The 14795-nt window shown below is 48.3% G+C and overlaps 1 protein-coding gene across 1 annotated transcript; it reads left to right on the forward strand.

Annotated features, from left to right (window-relative positions):
• The first annotated feature begins 976 nt into the window (after positions 1-976).
• Positions 977-8477, forward strand: LOC125553148 (uncharacterized). The gene is made up of 3 exons (XM_048716932.2): positions 977-1487; positions 5317-6838; positions 6955-8477. Exons 1-3 carry the CDS (start codon positions 1401-1403, stop codon positions 7767-7769), a joined length of 2424 nt encoding a protein of 807 aa, XP_048572889.2. The 5' UTR covers positions 977-1400; the 3' UTR covers positions 7770-8477.
• Positions 8478-14795: the final 6318 nt, after the last annotated feature.

Consider the following 14795-nt stretch of genomic DNA (forward strand, 5'->3'; position numbering starts at 1 on the left):
AAAGCAACCGACATGAGCATTACGACATCAGCACCACTTTCAGTCTCTCGCTTTACTCTTCCCATCTAGACATCGAGGGTTCGAGAGCCTCGGGCCAACCGAGTTTCAAGGTCACCAAGCCAACCCATGTTCCACGACCGGCGGATGGTCTCGGGGACCATCCCGGGTCACTTCTCGTCTCCTCTCCCTGCACTAAAACCAAAGTATCTGGCCCACTAAATCAAGTAGATGCTGGCCCATGAGTTAGAAGTTGCTTCTTAAGGCCACTCTAGGGCTCTGGGCTAAGCAATTAACCACTCACATGTCGGCATGTTCCGTCACAGCGTGCCAAGCACACACTCGTGAAAATTCTTCATGGGTCATTAATGCGGACCATACTTCGGGCTCCGGTAGGTGAAACTACGCGCTACGATTACAACACACGTGAGTCAGATCACCATTATTTATTGCACCGATGGATTCGGCGCCCATGTCTTGAGTAATAAAACGCAAAAAACCCTCAACATGACATTGTCGGAAACCCAAAGCAAAACGGAACTTATGAAGCGGACAGAAGACAAAAATCAAATCAAAACCCACTTAAAGCATGCATGAGCCTAAAGATCCGGGATTATTATCCCAGCACACCAGCAATGGCACAAAACCAAAAACGGATGCATCGCCACATATTTCCTTGATGATAAATAACAATAAAAGTAATAATAATGTAGTACTTGTACTTTTGAAAAACAAAAGTGTAGCACTTGTAGCAGGAGTAGCAAAGAGTACAAATAGCAAACCACAAGAGCATGTCCACCATAGGTTTGGTCTGGCAGGTGGGCCCGGAGCCGACCCCGGACCGAACCCAACCCAAGGCAAGCAGGCCAGATGTGTCCCGAAGGGGGGGGTGGGGGGTGGTGGGGCTATATATACGGGCACCGGGTCTCCTCTCATCGGTTTCCTCCTTCGTCTTCCTCCCTCGGCCCGCCCCTCCCCACCCCAACCCTACTTCCTCCCTCCCTCCCTCCACCCATCCAAATCCAACCCGGCACCCCCCCCCGCACAAAAGCGGCGAAACACCCGACCCAGCGCCGGAAACAAAACAACTAAAACGAACACACAGCGGGCGGGCGGGCGGGCGGCGGCGGGAGATCGCCCCGGGATTGGCCGCGGCCCCGCGCCGATTCCCGATCGGGTGGGGGCCGATCCCCGCGCCCGCCCCAGATCCCCGCGCGATTCCGCCGCCGGCGATGAGTGCCCCCGCCCCATGCTCCCCCCGGCCACCGGCCCACTGAGCCCGCGCCCGCGCCTGCCGCAGCGGGAGGAGGAGAGGAGGTCTGCTTGGGGGCGGCGCCGGCGGCGGAGGGCTCTGGTCTTGGTGGTCGGCTGATCCGGCGGGCGGGGCCCCAGGCGGCCGTGCCATGTCTCGCTGCTTCCCGTTTCCGCCCCCAGGATATGTCAAGACCGCGCGCCCCGACGCCCACCTAGCCTCGCCCCTGCTCGACAAGGTGGACAAACAACACACCACCCCAATCCCCATCCCCTCTTGCTCCCTCCATCGCTCCATTACACACGGGAGGGGGGGTTCTAGAACATTGTGTGCCGCCGCTATTTCATTGGTTGGTTGCAGAAATTTCTTGGGAGCCAGGCCTTCAGCTCGCCTATCTGCGGTCAGGACTAGTTGCTTATGGCTGCGCTATGATGAATCTTGGCGCCGTTTCGGTCCCTTGGGTTAGGTCACTCGCAAGCGCTATGCCCGGGGTTCATTCCACTGATTGGTAGAGAAGCTAGAGAACAAAGTAGGGCTGAGCCGATGGTTTCCTAAAGAGTGCTGCTTCTGGCAAATTGAACCTGATAGGGCATGGCAGATCTTGCGGCTAGTTGCGCGCGCAAGGTGGGGCTTTCTGCTGGGTGGATTGATGGGAGAAAGTATGCGGGTCTATGTCGTTACTCATTGATTATTGTCGCTTGGGTCTTGCATGCTTCACACAAGTAGTGTATTATAGGCAAGAGCAGATTTAGTATGAGAGCGGCTGCGGGTTTATGTCGTTACTCATTGATTATTGTCGCTTAGGTCTTGCAAGCTTCATACAGGTGTATTATAGGCAAAAGCGCATTTAGTATGTCGCCACTCGGGAGGCTTACTAGGGCGAAAAGTTATTTAGGTCGGCGGAAAAAGACGCAAATGTTTCTAATTTGTCGGTGTGCTGCTAAAAGCGTGACTAAAGTTCTAGAGACGTTGCTGCCCGCTAGCTATTGCCAGGGGTTTCCTTTGTCCTGTCACATGACTACTTTCTGCAAATATCCTCCTCCTACAGTTAAAGTTCATGCTGTGCACTAAACTGGTTGACCACATGTTTACAAAGAATATTATTTTTCTATGCAACTCGTATTTGTCCTGGTCCTGTGGGAGTTACCATCAGTTTCTGGTGTAGATTGGCATAAAGTTGTCCATCCGTGCAAGTATGAATCACTTAGTCAGGGCAAGTCCATGACCACACTGATGAAACAAAGTTTCCTAATTGCCGGTCTCACACAACGTGTTCTAAATAAGCGGTACCTATGCTGTATAGGCCATACAGGATGGTGGATTGGATCGATGTAGGATTTGTACTGTATGTAAACATTTGATTATAGGTTTTTATTCATCTCAGTGCAGTTAGTTGTTGTTTATGTGAAACTGCAATTCAATATTTTTGTGTTCTAAAGGCTGTTATTGCTTGTTACTCCTTCTGTTAGGAAACTGATTATGCTTTATCGTAGATTTCTTGTTACATTTTTTATGATATCTTGTTGTTTTGGTGTAGCCCTTTTCAATTGCGCCCCTATAACAATCATCATACTATCTAGTATCTGCAATAAATACTAGTATCTATTCTGGCATGGTTCAGAACTTGGGAATACAGCATACGTGCAAAAGAGAGCCTCTATTTTTTAGAGAATGAAGCTTATGAGAAAGATGGGAATGGGATATTGGGATGGACTGGTAATCTTGTATGATGATTTCTTAATGTGCGTGCATCTTGCTAAATGATCGTCTTTATGTGTCCATGCTTGTTCCCTACTTCAAGGCCTTTTTAGGAACAATTTGCTTGGTCTTTGATACCTGATTATGTGCTGTAGAAGCTTCAATTATGCCAATAGTTTGCTGGATTGATCCATTCAGTTGCAATTTATCTGTGTCAAATGACCCGCTTAGCAGCTCTGGTTCCATTCCACCACTATATCTATTCCTACACTTGATATAATAGTTTATATATGTTGGTGTTCCTGTGATTGATAGACTGTCAAATCAAACTAAAATGACATTTCATGATTCATCTGTCTGCTTATTTCCCGTTTTCTTCTGTTCCAGGGGAAAATTATTATGGGTTAACATGTATTCAAGTTTGTTGATAATGCATATAGAAAACATAAATACCTTGGCAGTTCAAAGGGCAATAGCATTTTCGTGGGCCTTTTGGCCTGGGTTGGCTGTAAGCATGCCTGTCACATTGTTCTTAATATATGGATGATCGTATATAGAGGAAAAGTTCATCTACTTCTATCATATCTTTTCCCTATACATGAAAACTGGTAGCATAGCCAAAGATTATCCACTAGGGATGCTGTATCCTAGAGATATATTATCCACTGTTAAAGCTGAGGAGATGTATTCATTATTGTGACCTGAACTCTTGAGCAGATTTTTCTGTCATCTTTGTATAAGAATCATATCTGGACCTCCCTTAGGTGTCTTCTGACATCATCATGGGATTAAATTAAATATGTTTTGGTAACTGAACTCATGTTATGTTTCTGAATAATATATTTTCCGCACAATCCTAACAAACTTTAAATTTCCAATGCTAAAAAGCTCGAGAGGGGAATTAAGAATTATGCTAGGCAGCCCTTACATTGCATAATAACTGTAACTCCATGAATGGATATGTTTATATTGTCACTTACAAACACCATAAATAAATGGTATAAGTGCTATATAACACATCAGAGGGACAAGCATTGACTTAATGTTCTTGGTTAGTTTTAGCTGTCATGTTGTTTATCAATCTGATTATTGTGTGTGCTCTATTGAACCTATGTGGTTAGCATTATGTTTTTGCCTGCAATCTGTGTTATCTTTATGTACCCTTCGCAGTTCCATGTTGCTCATCGTGGAAAAACTACTGAGGCTCCATTCAAATACATGGTTTCTTACAAGATCTGGTCTGACTAACTCTATTAAGGACATTTGAGGGTTTCATGGTTTATTCTTTTAAAACATGATAAGCTAAGACAGTTTCACTAAATATGGCAGATGTTCATGCATTAACCCTGCCCTCATAGAACATGGCAATAAGTTGTCATGATTACAAGCATGTAAGCATGTCCTTAGAGTGCATCGCAGGGAATTTTTGGCAAGTTCATTGTAGTGACTTGCAGCACTGCTGCTTTACTTTATTGACTACCTGAGGTGTTATGTTAGATTTGTACTCCCTCCGTCCCAAAATAAGTGACTCAACTTTGTACTAACTTTAGTACAAAGTTGATTTACTTATTTTGGGACAGAGGGAGTAGAATATAGTCTCAATAAACTAGCTTATTTCTTTCCTCATGATTGTCTAAAGTACTGGCTTATGTCCAATCTTATGTTACAACCTTAACTCTCTATGGTCCATAACAAGGCTGTTCCGTGGCACATGTTTAAATGTGGGGTGACTTAGACTTAGTTTGTTTCCTTACTAAATGTACACATCCTTCTAAATTTATGACATATTTGGTCCTTGAATGAATATGGTGCAAACTTTAGTGCCAACTTGATTTCTGCAACCGATGGTCCATGTATAAAATATGTTGGTTAACTTCATCAATGTGGTTAGTATCAAAGCAAAAGCTTTGACAACACATAAAGTAGTACTATTACCGGGTTTGCGGCTGAACAGAATTACTCAAGTCATTAGACTTGTTAGCAAAAATAAGTATAAGCTGCAATCAGAGAAGCAGATTGTTTCCCCGGGTGTTATTCAATGGTTATGTAGTGCGAGTTCATAAGTTTAAAAATAATATTTCAGATACAAACTCCACAAATCTGGAATACTGTATGCCATTTAGGTAGTGTTAATATTCACTGCTCATTGTAGTTTCTAATTGTTTGTACTAATGGCAGCTTCCCATGATAGTGATGTGTCGTAGATGTTTATATTGGCATGACCATTCTGGTAGATCAACAAACTCATTGTTTTTCTTCGCGGTTTTTTTGGACTGTTCTTTGCAAAATATTCGTTGATAATGTTTTATTCTTATGTTTGGCCTCTTCTTTTGAACTTTATTGACCTGGAATCAACCATCTTTTTTCAGGAGAAACACAAGGAGAAGAAGCATAAGAAGGACAAGAAGGACAAAGATAAAAAAGAAAAGAAGGATAGAGAAAGGAGTAAAGATAAGCACAGAGATAAAAAAGATCGAAAAGAGAAGCACAAAGATAAGAAAAAGGACAAGAGCAAAGATAAAAGCAGGGAATCTGAAGGGACTGAAAGACATGGTGAGGCTCTCCTTGGTCAGAAGTTTGAAGAGAGTAGCAGGAAGTCTGAAGAAATTAAGGATCCTATATTCAGGGAGGAACTGGTTAGAAAGACACAAGATCAGAAAGGGGTGGAGAATCGAGCTGTTAACAACTTCACTATTTCAAATGAACGAAGTCGTGAAGGTTTTAACGCTGCACCTGCATTGGAGAATGACAGGACTGCAGTTAACAAAATGCGTATTCACTCTATTGACGCTTCAAGGAAAAATGAGGGCTTGGGGCAACAGACCATCACTATCAATCAACAGAAAAATGGGACATCGATTCGACGCAGCGAGAACTTCAACAGTTCATCTCAAGGAGGCTCTGATGGCTTTAGTACAGCACCTATGGTGGAGAAGGAAAGAGTCAAAGTCACAAGACCTCTCTCCAACTCTACTGATTCTGTGCCAAGGAAAGAGGGAACGGGGCAGCGTATCAGTAACATTAGCATACTGGTGCAGAAGAGAACTGAGAGCCCAAATAAAGAGACTGCAAAGAAAGAAATTGGCACCAACTCTCCGTTGCTTCGAAGCCCTGCTAATGCTATGCACAGGGGAAATGGTAAGGTTGGTCGTCCGGTGGATAGCGCACCAACATCCATGCAGAGGTTTGAGAGTCCATCAACATCTGGTGCATCAACAGGGATGGATAGAAGTCTACCTAGGTCAACTATCCCAAGCCCAAGCATTACTATCCGAAGGCCAAATGGGATGGTTCGGCCAACTGAAAACTTGTCCATTTCCACTAGTAAGCCCAATGCTGGAGGTGTTTCACCTGCCATGGGCAAGGAAAAGGGACCAGGTGGAAGAATGCTACAGAATACTGTTTCAGCTGATCAGAAACTGGTTGGTGCTAAGCCCCCAGCTCTGGGCAAGGAAAAGGAACCAGGTGGAAGAATGCTGCATCCTTGTGTTTCAACTGATCAGAAACAGGTTGATTCTAAACCCCCAGCTGTGGAGAAAATTGCAGTTGGAAGAGCTGAAAGGGTGGAAAAGGTCAGAGATGGGGCATCTGATGATACAAAGAAAGAGGACAAAAAACGTGAGCGGCATGAGAAAAAGAAGAGGAAAGAGAAACACAAAGAGAAGAAAAAGGAGAAGGAGGCAAAGAAGGAGAGACAGGAACATAATCACAAAGAGCATGATAAGTTAAGAGAAAACAGTATAGATTATCAGATAGACAGTCTGATAGATAGTCTTGACACGAAGCCCTTAACCCCTCCCTTGGCTCCTCCAACTGATGATGCGAAAGTTATCCTAGCCGATGAAAACCTGAAGAAGCGAAAGAACCACGAGATGAATGGTTACCTACAAAGTGAGTTCCTAGCTTTGCTTTTTATTTTGCACTTACCACTATTGCATAGCCTTGTAGAACACCATTATACCTTTTTATGGTGCTTTATGTTATAAGACTTCTGGTGCTCTGTACAGACCATCATGAAATGCGGCCTACAAAGTTGCCGAGACCAGCCCCCTCCAGCAATCATGTGGAGAATGGTACAGCATCTCATGTAGCCGCGCCACCCTCTTCCATGAAGCCAGATGCCATGAAAATCGAAAAGGCTGAACGGCTCCCTAAGAAGGAAGAGAAGGTCAATGGCAACAAGGAAGCTCAGCAGCGACCTTCACTCGATTCAGGGCTTCGAGATTCTCTCCCTAATAAGAAGGAAGAGAAGGTCAATGGCAACAAGGAAGCTCAGCATCGACCTTTGGTCGATACAGGGCTTCGAGATCCTCTCCCTAAGAAGGAAGAGAAGGTCTATGTCAACAAGGAAGCTCAGCAGCGACCTCAGGTCGTTTCAGGGCTTCGAGATCCTCTCCCCAAGAAGGAAGAGAAGGTGGCTGTCGGCAAGGAGGCTCAGCAGCGACCTGCAGTCGTTTCAGGGCTTCGAGAGCCTCTCCCTAAGAAGGAAGAGAAGGTGAATGTCAGCAAGGAGGCTCAGCAGCGACCTGTGGCCGTTTCAGGGCTTCGGGATCCTGGGGCATCATCTGGGAATGGCGCACCTGCTAGGAAGTCACCTCACCCAGATTTCAAGTATCTGGGGCAGATATACAGCATCCCCGAAGCACCTCAGATCATGGAGTGTGATTACGGTGATCAGGACTGGCTGTTCGAGCGGCGTAGCACCCAGCCAGAGAAGGCCAAGATGGAGACCGAGGCCGACGCAGTGCCCCAAGTGTGGGCTGAGGCTATGAAAATCGACCCGGCTGACGTCATCGCTCTGCCATACGTCATTCCTTTCTGATACGATATGATGCATCCTGAACTACTGAGCAAAGATCGTGTCAAGTAACTGAGCACTCAGCACATCAAGTTTGCAACTAGTTTCTACTTTCTAGCACTGCTTCTCTGCTACAGCTTGTGTAGCTCGGCGGCAGGCATGGGTGATTCATCCATTGGTGGGGTAGCTGTAGACCGGTGCGTGACAACTCAGCACTTGTGAGAGAGCTGGCAGGTGTAGAGTATCGATCCCGACAAGTGCTGTGCTGCCCGGAGAAGAAGAGAAGAGAAGACATTGGTGTCTGTTGGTCGTCGCCGATCCTGCGACAGCGGGGTCATGATGAGCTAGCTATCCTTGCTGCATATGCTGCTGCCGCTGCACAATTTTGATCTGTATGGTGTAAAAGCATTTTTATAACCAACATGTACATTAGAGAGACAGGAGAAGGGGAGAGGGAGAAGAGGAAGAAGAGACTTTGAGTGAGTGAGACATTCATTTATAGTTGGATTGGTTGGTGAGACACACACATAATCTGCTGCTCCTGCTGCTGCTGCTGCCTGATTTATTCTTGTTCCCAGAGTTGGCATGTCGTTTTGTGTATATAACTCTCCTCTTTTTTTAGTGGTTTTACATTACATAGATGATGGTGTTTTTGCCGAGGTTTTGTAACGAACGCCTTTGGTGTTGGAGAGTCACTGCAGGCAGGGTATGAGGCTTGATCGCAAGTTAAAATTTGGCTTCCAAACACTTTGAGAGTGGGCATGATACTTTTCTGCTTCAGTCGGCTGGCTCTCTAGAGGATAGTTGGTCATGATGAAATTACAGTTGCTGTCACTTTTTTCAGGTGTGTTAATGGATGGTTAATTCTGCATTATGTGTTTGAAATTAGGCGACCGCTTCTACTGATGTGCACAGAAACAGGCAGTAAATTCAGAACAATGAACAGCTAAGATAAGCATGAGTTTCAGTACTTGGCTAGAAATTTTAGTTTGGTGTCGCTCAGAGACGATGGTTTAGGCACGACCAAAATATTCGAGAGTACATCTCATACATAGATGTGCAATCATCAGTAGAAAAAATAAATAAACATCCATACAGGAAATTTATCAGTGAGATAGTAGTAGTAGTAACTTGATACCTAGGCCCACATGTCGCGTGGAATTTTCTCGACAGTAGTGCAAGACGGTGATGCTGGACAGTGCGAAAGTGTTCTTTTGCTCCCGAGTTCAAATAAGCTCGGGTAAACAGTAAAATCGTAAAAAAACAAAATGAATTTTTTGTTGCAGTAACCTTTGGCAAATGTTTTCTATGTTTGAAAATTTTCATCATGAAATGACATTTGTGGAAGTCATGACAAAAGGAAAAAAATTCTGTACTTTTTCTATGTTTGAAAATTTTCATCATGAAATGACATTCGTGGAAGTCATGACAAAAAAGGAAAAAACAAATTTGTACTTCAAAATGCTTTCAAAAATAGCATTATGTCATGTGGTGCAAACTGGTTGGCCGTGGTGAGAAATCTTTTGAATTTTTTTAGATAAAGGTGTGGATTATTTTTTAAATGTATTTTGTCTTTTTAGATGGAGGTGAGGACCTTTGGTACTTTTTAAATGAAGATTATGCAAAGTGGCACTCGCTGGTAGGATGCGGTGGTAATTTTTTTCTTTTTCCTTTTTTTAGATGAAGGTGAGTATCTTCTTTTGCTGAGATGTTTTTTTAAGAAGGAGGCAAGGCCTTTATGTATTTTTTTAAATGGAAACATGCCTACAACTTTCTTTCAAGCAGCGTCATAGGATGGCGCCCCAACCACTAGTACTCCCTCCAGTCCTTTTTACTCCGCACATTAGCTTTGTCTGAAGTCAAAGTTTGCTAAGTTTGACCAAATTTATATTAGAAAATATTAACATCTATAACATCTAATAAATATAATATGAAAATATATTTCGAGATGGATCTAATAATAAATGTGTTGTTATGTGAATGTTAATATTTTTTTGTATAAACTTGATCAAAATTGGATGAGATTAATTTCAGACAAACCTAATATGCAGAGTAAAAAGGACCAAAGGAAGTATCTATCATCAAGTGCAGCATCAGCATCAACATGCATATATGTGGATGGATGGAAGTGGAATCGGAAGCGTGTACTTGAAAATGCTGTTGCTTGTCGTCCTGCGTACACGCGCAAAGAAAGAAAAGAAATGGCAGCGGTGGTTACTCGCTGGCTGTCACGTTGTCACTGGTGCAAAAAATGCAGTGCAATGCAATGATTTGTACTACTCCCTCCTTCCATCTATATAGGATTTAATGCGTTTTTCAATACTAACTTTGATCAAATGTTAGAGCAATAATATATGACATGCAATTTAAACAAAGCACGCCGTCAATTTCGTATGTGAAAAGAGCTTTCAATGATATAATTTTTACATTATGCATGTCATGTACTATTAATTTTATCAATAATTAAGAGTGGTCTTGAAAAACACATTAGACGCTATATAGATGGAAGGAGCGAGTAGTAGGAGAGTACGCGTTGTGTTGACCCCCCACCACAACCACCGCTTCTTTGGGGCCAGCGGCGAGCGTGCGTGGAGAGATGTGGGGAAATCGCTGCTGCTGCTGCGGATGTACACGTCCAGCTCTTCCCAACCATCCTCCCTAGTCCACGTGGCACCACACCGCACCATACCATACTCCATACCTTAATGATGCACTAACGATAGATTGGACGATCATCATCCACCACTGAAATTAACGACTCTCTTTTACCACTGCAAATCAAGTTTGTAGTGTCTGGTATCGACGGCCGGCTTCAGTTGTGGGCTCATTCTCAATGCTCAGAGCATCTCCAGCCATTGGCTTCTCAGAAGGCACTAAAAATCATCGTCTGAGGACGTACCGACGCTAAACCTCGTGCTAGGGGCGTGATGCTCCTCAGTCGCTACATTCATGTTTTTTTAAATAAAATCCGGCATAAACAAGACGTAAATTCAACCAAACTTCGGCAAGTTCATAACATATTTAAAATATTTTATAAAAGAAGAAGAAAAAACACTATTAGACCTGTCGTCACCCTCGCCGTTCCTCGTCGCCGCCCGCTCTTGAAGCTCTACATGCCGAGGAGCCTGTAGAACTGCGTGTAGACGCCGCCGCCGTCGTCGTCGTCGTCGTTGTCGTCGTCGTCGCCGCCGCCTCCTCCGCGGCCGCCGTCCCTGCTGCTCCCCTGCCTAGGTTGGACGGACCGGAGGCGTCCTCGTAGACGCCGCCGCCGCCGACGTCGTCGTCGTCGTCGTCGTCGTCGCCTCCTCCGCGGCCGCCGTCCCTGCTGCTCCCCTGCCTAGGTTGGACGGACCGGAGGCGTCCTTGTCCTCGTCGTTGTCGAGGATCACCACGCCGTTCTCGTCCTCGCGCCCACGCTGGCGGGCTGCTATCTCCTTCAGGGCTCGGCGCTGCCGGACCATCGCATCGCGGAGGTAGTCGTCCCGCGCCCACTTTAGGGCGTCCTCGTCGGAGAAGCCGCGCCAGACTATTGCCTCGTACTCCGCGGGGAGGCCAGGCTCCACCTTCGGCCTGACGAGTCGGGCAGAGGTGGGGGAGGGCTCGGCGATGCGGACGCCGGAGCTGCGGGTGCGCTGGCTGATCGGCGCATCCTGGGGCTCCGGCTTGACGGGGAGGAGGGAGGGAGAGACGGACGAGCGGCCGGACGAGGAGGAGGACGCCGGGTCAATGCGTCTCGGCGTCCACGAGCTCCCACGCCGGTGGGAGAAGGAGGGGGAGCGGGGTACTCCAGCCTAGGCGTGTTGCCGCCCTCGATGTACTCGAGGACGGCCTCCAGCGTGTGGCCGGGCTCGCCCCACCATCGGCGGCGGCCGTCAGAGTTGAGCCTTCCGGAGGGCACGACGCCGTTGGTGGCCTCGAGCTGCTCGGCGTGGCGGCAACGGAAGTACTGCTCCCACAACGGGCTGTCGGGGACGTACATCGGCCCTTCCCTCGCCGCCTGCGGCAGAGAGACACGGATACGGGCGATCTCTCCACGACGCGCCGCCCCGGTGGGCGGCGGTGGCACCGGGACCCCGCCGGCGCTGATCCTCCATGCCCTGGGCACCCGCATGTCCGGCGGGACCGAGTACTCGGTCTCATGGAGAAGCCGAGTTTCGTCCTCGTGAAGGTGACGGCGGCCGAAGCCGTTCGCCGTCGCGCCGTCGCCTGGAAAGCGCTCAGCTATTGGGTGAACTGGAAATGGCGAGAAGAGAGAAAGGAATGGGGGCATCGAGGAACGGGGGCGTCGGCGGTGGAGAGTCTGTGCGTCAGCTGTGCGGGAGGGGTCGGCTTATATAGGCGGCGCTCACGTGGCCGCCGTGTGTACGCATGACGGGCGAGGGACGCGCGTCGTCCCGTCTTCACTGCGCCGCCCGTGAGGCATCAATGAAGGAGGCTGACCGGCGTGGCAGCACGCGGCAGCTTTGGCATTGATTCCGCTGCGGGAACCGAGGCGATGAGGATGACGAAGCGACGAGAAGAGCCGAGTCGCTGCCAAGGAGGGCCCGCCGATTTTCACGCGAAAAACGATTCGGCCGGCGCCCCCAAGCGCCCCCAGCGCGCCGAGTTCGGCCTGGGTCCGCCAGCGCCAATTTCGGCCCGAGCCTGTGAAAAAGGGTCTTTGAAGACGCGTCTGGGCCGATTTTTCGACGCCGTCGGCCGAAAAATCGTCTGAAGGGCCTTGTTGGAGGTGCGGTTGAAGATGCTCTCAGCTGCTCGTATCTGCCGGCCGTCGATGTCGGCGCCGGCGCATGCAGATGCAGGGAGCAACTCTGCTTCAGCCCACAGCACAGAAAGACGGAGTGCATACATTCGGCAAAAACGTGCACTACTTTATTTAGGGCATGTTTGGTTCCTGTCCTGGCCATTTTGTTTGGAGAAATTCAATGCCTAAGTTGAGCGTAAAGAATATGTATTTTGTGCCTGGGCAGGCTGGCCTGAAAGCGAGATCTTTGGTTAGTAGCTTGACTTGAAAATGTATTAGAGAGAATTTTATAAGGCTAAGAATCTATACTAGCGTGCATTAGGCGTCCGGAACAGATGGCCTGAGCCAGGCTAATGGTGATGCCACGGTTGGCTCCGGCTAACGACGATTTCAGGCTTTGCTCCAGCCAAGCACATATTCGATCGTTCAAGACGCTAACCAAAGACAAGTTCTAGGTGAGTTTGTGGCCAGGCACGAGATAGCCAGGGTGCCAACCAAACTGACCTTTAGTGTCGGCCTGGATGTTGACACGTCGGCCGCCACTCCGCATGCGCGCGACCGGCCGGCTAGCGTTGCGTTGACATGACTAGCAACAGCAGTAAGATCTGGTGAGTGAGCGGTAGTTTTCACGCAAAAAAGGGCAAAAACACATTTCACATTGATGGATGGATTGATGTATCGGCGTGGGTTGGATGTTTCCTTTCCAGCAACAGCTAGGGGTCGAATTGGCCGACGCTCACCAGCAACTCGACCTCTCTGTTGCCCGGGGATCGGATCGATGTCGACGTGCTCACTGTAACTACCACCTTGCGATTGCGAGCAGAGCAGAGCAGCAGCATGCATCACTCTGCGCAGCACTGCTGCTTCCTTTACGACAATCCTTCTGGGACTGCCGCCTCTTGCACTAGTTTTTTCTTTCATTGCTTGCTAGAGCATCTTTAACCGCGCCCCTAACAGATTCCTCCAGGTCATTTTCTCGGTGCCGGCGTCAAAAAACGTCTCAGTCGCGCCTCCAGGACGCCGAAAAATACCGGTTCGACCTTTTTTTTCGCCCGGCGGTCACAGACCGAACCTGGCGCACTGGGCGGCAATTGGGGGCTCCGGCGCAAGAGAAAAGCGCGGCTGGCCCACATCGTCAGGAGAAAAGTCAAGGTTTTCTTTCCCGACTCGCCTCCCACCCCCCGCGCCCTGGGCCGCCACTAGCTATATCCCGGCGCCGCCCGCCGCCTTTCACCGCTAGATAGCCATTCCACACCAGAAAAATAGCAGAGCTTCGCCGCGGCAGCCCCTCCAACAGCAGCTGGCCGTTTCCGACCGCGGAGGGGAAGTTTAGCGGCGGGTACACGCCCACCGGACGCAAAGTGTTCTGCGATTTGCCTGCCTCGGCGATGGACTCGGATGACGAGGAAGCGCTCGCCGCGCTGCTGGAGGAGAAAGCCGAGGCCGACGTCCAGGAAGAAAAGCATCTCATGGTGCTCGCCGCCCTTGCCCAGCTGCTGGCGAGCAATGAAAAGCCGCGGCGAGGTGGCTCCGCGCCGGGGCGGGTGAAAGCAAAGAACTGGCATCGTCTCGAAGGCTACTGCATGCTCTACTCCGACTACTTCGCCGATGCTCCACTTCACGGCGAGAAAACATTTCGGCGCCGTTATCGGATGAGCCGAAAGCTCTTCCTCAGAATTGTGAATTCTATCCGAAAGTTCGACAACTACTTCAAGTGCAAGATGGATTGCATCGGCGCCCTTGGATTCACCTCCATCCAGAAATTCACGACAGCGATGAGGATGCTTGCATACGGAGCTCCCGCTGATTCACTCGACGACTATGGGTGCATGGCCAAGTCCACCAGTATAGAGTGTTTCTACAAGTTCTGTCGGGCAGTGGTGGCAGTGTTTGGACCGCAATACTTGAGAACACCCAATGCGGAAGACACTGCTCAGATCCTAGCACAGAATGCAGCAAGAGGATTTCCTGGGATGCTTGGAAGCATCGACTGCATGCATTGGAAATGAAAGAATTTCTCATTTGCTTGGCAGGGGATGTACAAAGGCGCCAAAGGCGGTCGCAGTGTGGTACTTGAGGCGGTGGCCACATAGGACCTCTGGATTTGGCACTCCTTCTTTGGTATGCCAGGAACACACAATGACATCAATGTGCTGCAGTGCTCTCCTGTCTTTGCCAAGCTTGTTGAAGGTCATTCTCCTCCGGTGAACTCCGAGATCAATGGGCGGCACTACAACAAGGGGTACTATCTAGCTGATGGCATCTATCCGAGATGGTCGACATTTGTGAAGACAATTTCAAACCCT

The sequence above is a fragment of the Triticum urartu genome, chromosome 4A (assembly GCF_056163025.1).
Source record: "Triticum urartu cultivar PI428250 chromosome 4A, HENAU_Tu73, whole genome shotgun sequence".
Taxonomy (NCBI): Eukaryota; Viridiplantae; Streptophyta; class Magnoliopsida; order Poales; family Poaceae; genus Triticum; species Triticum urartu.

What these genes read in the sequence shown, in the direction of transcription:
- LOC125553148 (XM_048716932.2), top strand. Translation starts at nt 1,401, where the DNA reads ATGTCTCGCTGCTTCCCGTTTCCGCCCCCAGGATATGTCAAGACCGCG. An exon ending in CCTCGCCCCTGCTCGACAAG is followed by an intron (nt 1,488 to 5,316) that starts GTGGACAAACAA and finishes ATCTTTTTTCAG; the next exon opens with GAGAAACACAAGGAGAAGAA. An exon ending in GATGAATGGTTACCTACAAA is followed by an intron (nt 6,839 to 6,954) that starts GTGAGTTCCTAG and finishes TGCTCTGTACAG; the next exon opens with ACCATCATGAAATGCGGCCT.